Below are 6,900 nucleotides of genomic sequence, written 5' to 3' on the forward strand. Positions count from 1 at the left end.
AACTCTAAGACCACATCCTATTTCATATACCTTAGTCAACCGTTGTCTACATAATAAACTATGTATTAATGATAAAAAAAGATCGGATCGTATCAATTGGAAGTGAAATATCGCTTTCAGTGATCAATTAACGGCACCAAAATGTGAATTCGTCTATGTTGCATTTATTGTTTTCATGAAAAGGAATGGCATTACGAAACTATTTGTTTCTAACTTTGTATTGTCATAAATATTTGCCATTAACACTGAATTACTACATTAAGCGTATGCAAAGTAGAAACGGTTAGGTTATTAGTAATGGTGTCAAATATGAATTTATCAAAGATAGTTAAGTTTGTATTAAGTAGTAAGACAATTTAGATATTTTAGGTTTAAACTACTTAGTTATATTGAACTAGATTTAATATGATATAGAACAGGTATGATTCATAAATGTTTCCAAATGTCAGTCTAATATTAATATAAGTTTCATGCATCCTTTCTAAAGGTACCGAAACGATATTACCTTCCCAACCTACAAGTCCATCTGGCGAAATGGCACAATCGTTGTTATCAGTACTGCAAGGAAGAGTAATAGATGTATGGGAAGGATATCGGAAAGAATGCCCAAGCGATCGAATATTCGTTTTAATTCTTCCTAACGACGGATCCAGACTTTCTCTGAACGATTTCTTCCTAACGACGGATCCAGACTTTCTCTGAACGATCTTCCCGAGCCATATCAAGAGTACAAATGTGTTTTCCGCCATGAATATGAAGTAAGTAAAGAGGCTGGTACAGTAACCGCAAAACAACAATCAAAAAAGATCGTGACTGGAAACAAGGATAATATGGAACTGAAGGAAACCATTGCTGATAACGTGAATCAGCTGCTAAGCGTTCACACCAACATTGAAATGATAAGCGTATCCTCCGTTCGCTCCAAAAATTTCGGATTGAGGAATGCAAGACTAATTAACGAGACGTGCATTGTAATTTACGTTCACGTGAAGGGAATTATTCCAAATGGTCAGAATGAGTTTCCACGACGTATAGGTAACTTTCCTGTAGACGTACGTGAAGGGAAATTCATTCCATACGTTCCTCGAGCTGAGGAATATCACCAAAGTTTAGTGATGGGTTGCCAAATAGTTCGTAGCGGACGAAACGCGGCGGGAACTATTGGTGGTTTTATTAACCTTCCACGTGGTGGCGTTGGAGTTTTGACATGTGCCCATGTGGTTCTGACAGATCAAGAGAGAGAAAAATATATTAACTGCACGACGGAAGAGAGAATGGATGTTAAGACGTCTCTCAAATTTCGAACATTACAGATAGGCCAGCCTGATAATTGGCACCTCTTCGGAACAGTAAGAAACATTGTTTTGAATCCAGGCAGTTCGTCGGAGGTTGGAATTGATGCAGCAGTCGTCACGATTACTAACGAAGCAAGATTACCAAAATCAGGGAGATTTCCTAGAGATGACAATCGAGTTGCAGGTCTGTGTTTAGCTTGAAATAGTTGTTTTGTGTGAACCATCAAACCATGGAGATGTCTACATAGCACAAACGTTCTGATTTATATGGCGTATGTCTGAAATTTTCTACACTTTTATAAAAAACCAATGAGAAAATCGTTTGTTATTCTTAACATTACCGTATCTGTAAATACGTATTAGTACAAAGGGCGTTATAAAATCATTGCAACGTTCTTAAACAAGAAGTCCAACAAAATTTAGTGCAACATGAATTCATTAATTCGAAGCTAACATGTATGAAATGATAGAAGTGTTAACCATTTTGACCTTTTTTACAGCGTGCCTCTATTGCATGATCAATATCGATATTTAATCATGCATCAATTCCTTTCCACAGGTTACGTCCCAGATAGTCCTATGGAGTTTAGAAGTGGAACATGCATCCAAATAGAACAACAAATGGAGGGATGTGAAGTCGTAAAATTTGGTGCCACAAGTGGTGTAACGAGGGGACTGCTTGCACACACAACCCTGTTCGCCAGGAGGTCACATGTACCCAATCTTGCGTTCAAAGACGCTATGTACAACCAAATGGAAATCGTGCCACTGCAAGGTTTCGATAGATTTGCACAGGAAGGTGACTCTGGTTCCCTTGTTCTCATGGCACAAGGAGGAAACAGGAGAAATTTAGCTGCGGTTGGTATGGTAGTCGGGGGCACTACGGCTAGAACAACGGTTGTTACACCGATATTGAATATCCTTAGAGCCTTGAATTTGCCCGACAAATGCTTGAAAAAGTTCGGATACCGTCGTGGATCCCAGCAAATGATATCCCTGGAAGAGCTTAAGAAGGAACAAACTAAACAGGGAAATAAAATAGAAAAGCTGACGAAACAGATACAAATGCAAAGGAGACAACAAGAGGAACAAGCTATGCAACAAAAAAGGCAGACTCACACATTAAACAAATCAATGAAAGACATGAAATGCGCTTTGGAAAAATTGATCAAACACTCAAAGGTGAAACAGTAATAGTATAACACCAAACAACTTAGAAAATAACCTGCTTGCGAACATGAGCAGTATCGGCTCGTTTATTAATAGCAAAGGGGGGCAAATAACCCCAGTGAAGTTTTTATATTGTGAACATTCAAGTTTTCAGATGATGCACTATATGTTTTTTTAATGATTGTATTCAATTGTATGATTACATTGTCAAGAATGATTTCACAAACGTTACCATATATATCTTTTTAGAAGACTGAAATCCTTGCATATGTCTAAATTTATATTTCTTTGAGTCATATATTAAATCCAAAAATGTTACATTATGAAGATATGATGATACACTACATATTTTTGTCTACTCTATCCGACATACGTTTAGGTAGGTTTTAAATTGTTACTTGAATACCAAATTAGATTATTCAGATGTTACTTCGGTACAATGTACTGTACACTTCTGTAGAAAAAAACTCTAGTGAGTGTGTATAAAGAAAAAAAAAGTCTCCGATTTAGATTTAGGTTTTTCAATACGGAACAGTTACTCTACCATATTTGTAAATATAATTATAATGTATATAGTATTAAAGTATTAATGAGACAATATGTGTTTTATACGACAAGAGTTATACCCAATGGGAAGAACTATATATTTGAACCGTCTGTGTAACTCTGATATCTACCTTAATTCTAGAATTATAGATAGATGCAACAAATTATTCTTTAAGGGTCTTTCACAATTTTGTTACTAACAATGACATATATATTCCGATTAATAATAACTTCTTTATCCATACATAAGACATATATGATATTGTATGTTTAAAATACATTTGTATTGCTTATTTCTATGCATGAGCCATACTGTCTGAAGTGAAGACTTGTTATCTTTATTGAAAAGGGCATGCCTGTCATGAAACGATGCGGATCAAGCTGCTATTGCATTACATTTTCATGTGAATAGAATGGGAATCCTGTTAACCGTTTCTTAATCTAGAAGACATCGTTATCCATGTGTATGTATTGGCTGTACTGAACTAGGTAATGGACATATAGCTTTACGCACTTGTTAGACCGATTTGTGGACCATCCGAGATGTTAGCATTGACTTAAACCTTATTTACCTTCAGTTACCTACTTTACTGCCCGTTGCAGAATCGTGGTTAATGTTCACGATGAAAATAGAAGGTTTTCACTTTCTGGTATATATTCAATACGTTATGCCTGCTGAGTTTAGGTTTTGAGCTGTATAGATATGTAATAATTGCTTCATGTGCTCTCTCTATCATTTATTTGATCATGTATTTCGTGTTCTTAGCTGATTCTGGAGTTCGTGTCAATTTTCATTATATGATTTAAACTGATTTGATTAAGTAAAGTCTATTTATATTTAAAGTCATATATTATCAATGAAAATTGGTAATAAATTAACAATGTTGAACATGGTAACAGCGAAAGGTTCTAATTTGTTGCAATTTCATTGAGTAATTCATTCACAAACCTACTTGTACTTTGTTTATAATTCAATATTTTAGTTTGTTTTCAATATTTTTAAATAAATTTGTTTTATGATAGTTCACTTTCGTCCCTGTCACTAGCCTAGTCCCCTCTCAGTTTATCCACGTGATAATGGCAACACATTAATATCCTTCAAAGACTAAAATTCATATCAGAAAATCAGTGGAAATTGTTTGCTTCATTTTGTTTAATTTTCGTTTATTAAACCTATAGTAGAGTACGTTGGCTCAGGGATAACTGTACTATCTACAAAAAAGAGGAAATGAAGAAAATCAGGTCATTTTGTTACAGTTTGAGAAAGATCTATTTCTGATGAAAATGTCTTCATTGAAAATCATTCGGGAACTATATACTAGACCCTATTAGAATATTATAACACTTGTTTTCAAACTAGTTCATTATACCCCACCATATTATTTCCATATGAAGTTCCAAGCAATGTAAGCCAAATAATCAACCGCCAATAAGAAATAATACTAATTTGACAGTTCCATTTTGAACATGGTTGCAATAATATGATTGGCTACCTTCAAGTTTGAGATGTTGGAACGGAACAATCTCCCTAAATGTATTAAATCTTGTCGTTCTCGCATCATGTCAAACGTTAAGTCTAATGGAATTAGAGCAACAGAGAGAGTGAACAGACCTTTTGCTGAAACGTTATTTTTGAAAACTAAGGCTTCCTATGAAAAAAATATAAAATAAGGTCACTAACGCTAAACCAAAACCTCTAACTTTACCGAGAGTTTCTCTAATTGGGTTAGTTTTTTTGTTACTTTGTCTGTGTCGTTTATTTCTTTTAAATGTGTACGCGCGTTTTCGTTTACCCGCCTGACATCTCATTGTGGTCGCACCCTCTCTGCTGATATAATTTATTATATCAGTCTCTCAACCAAAATATTTTATCAAGACCTACACGAAATCGCGACCTATGATCATATACATTTATCGTTCTAAATCCGCGTTGGGTAGCTTGCGCACGTGAAAATAAGTTTTTAAACTTAATTATATCCATATCTCCTGAACTCCGAGTCTGATAAATATTTATATGTGTATGTGTATCAACTCTATTAAATACGGCTAAAATGTTACAGTTATCTCTGATCACTTTAGGAATTTCTGTATAATGCTGAGTAACATAAATTATATCAGTATTTTTATATCTGCCTCGAGAAAATATTCTTGCCGGATTTGATTGTTTATCCAGCATTACATCATCATAAACAGCTCAGTTATTAATAAATCCATCAAGTTCACCAACGCTCGGCTCTTCATCAATATCGGTTATAAAATTAATAATATCATCACCTTCTTCATTTAATAATTTTGTGTCCTCATTAAAATCTTTAAGAACATCGTAGCATCTCTGATCATCTACAGATGGTGCCACTAAATATAATTTATCCCAATTGAGCCATCTCATTATCAAATTAAGTAATAATTGTGTCTTTCCACTTCCAGACGGATCTATTATTATCATTCTGATAGAATTTGGTAGCGCTGGATGATGTTTGACTGGTTCTTGTTTTCGTGTCGCTGAGAAATTAATTACATTCATATTATAAATGAAAACGAATCTATATTGCTTATTTTGTAGAGTTAAAACTCCCACCACTGATTTAACCACGGTTACAACAAAAAATGGAAAAAATAGCATATGGTGGAAAATGTGCAATATGTAACAGAAAAAGCGTTTCGTTTTTACCTAAAATTCAGCATAAGGATGGCGGTGATATTGCTACATTAATGTCAAAATTTCCAGGAACTCCATGGGCTAAATACCCAGGAGAAAAACATCTTCCTGGATATAATTATTGCGGTCCTGGAACTCGACGTGATAACCAAAATTAACCAAGACCTGGAGAGTATCCTATAAATGATACTGATCGATCATGTCACCGTCATGATGTAGCTTATAAAAGTAAAGACCAGCAACAGCGAAATACTGCAGATGTGAAATTAATTCATGCATTAAATTATATATAAAAAAATCTTGTAGAGAATCATTAGCTAATTGTTTGGTAAAATCTGCGATGAAAGGTAAATTATTATTCGGAGCCGGTAATTAATCAGCCAATTATTGAAATAATGGACTAGATTTAGTATAGCCCTAGAGGATATTGGGGGGAGAGAGCAGCAATTAGTAAACTAGCTGATGCAGCAAATATTACATGTTCTGTTGCTGAAAAATGGTTCGTACGACATGCAATATGGCAAATTTAACTACCACCACCTAAAAATATTCAGAATGCACATTTTGATGTCATTAGTCCTAATGAAGTTCATCAAGTAGATATTTTATTTTTACCACATGATACTATTGAAATTGGAAGACGTCAAATAACATACAAGTACGCGTTAACTGTCGTTGACGCTGCAAGTAGCTGTAAGGAAACTGAACCTTTATCAACTAAAACAGCTGTTGAAGTTGTATCTGCTTTTGAATGAATTTATCAACGTGGATTATTACGATGGCCAGAACTAGTACAGGTTGATCCGGCGAAGAATTTCTTGGTGCAGTATCAACTCTAATAAAAAAAAACAAAACATACATGACGTCAAAATCAGACGATGACATATTGCAATTCATCGTGATCAGGCAATCGTTGAACGATTTAATCGAACATTTGCTGAGCGGTTATTTGGATATCAATTTGAGAAGGAAATAATTCAGAAAGATACGAGATCTCGCGAATGGGTTGCAAGATTACCAAGTGTGATACATGCATTAAATAATGAAGTTACTCGAACAACTTCTATGAAACCCATTAATGCATTTACAAACATCATATCAATACAACGACATGACGTTAAAAAAACACCAGTATTAGGTAATGTGACTGAAAGATATTGATATGAACCTGGTAAACTTGAGGGTGGTAAAAAACAGAGCGACTGATCCTATTTGGAGCATTACGACACA

At 34.7% G+C, this 6,900-nt stretch overlaps 2 protein-coding genes across 2 annotated transcripts in view; both read left to right on the top strand.

Annotated features, from left to right (window-relative positions):
* Positions 1 to 835, top strand: part of LOC149790729 (protein henna-like) — a 46,002-nt gene extending 45,167 nt beyond the window's left edge. The window contains exon 14 of the mRNA XM_089972784.1: positions 488 to 835. Coding sequence (XP_089828910.1) covers positions 488 to 702 — 215 coding nt within the window. The 3' untranslated portion in view covers positions 703 to 835. The remainder of the gene's footprint in view (positions 1 to 487) is intronic.
* On the top strand, positions 703 to 4,033 carry LOC149790730 (uncharacterized). The gene is made up of 2 exons (XM_089972785.1): positions 703 to 1,479; positions 1,855 to 4,033. The coding sequence occupies exons 1-2, from the start codon at positions 831 to 833 to the stop codon at positions 2,487 to 2,489; spliced, it is 1,284 nt and encodes a 427-aa protein (XP_089828911.1). The 5' UTR covers positions 703 to 830; the 3' UTR covers positions 2,490 to 4,033.
* Positions 4,034 to 6,900: the final 2,867 nt, after the last annotated feature.

Source organism: Sinohyriopsis cumingii, chromosome 10, assembly GCF_028554795.1.
Source record: "Sinohyriopsis cumingii isolate HCF-2022 chromosome 10, ASM2855479v2, whole genome shotgun sequence".
NCBI lineage: Eukaryota > Metazoa > Mollusca > Bivalvia > Unionida > Unionidae > Sinohyriopsis > Sinohyriopsis cumingii.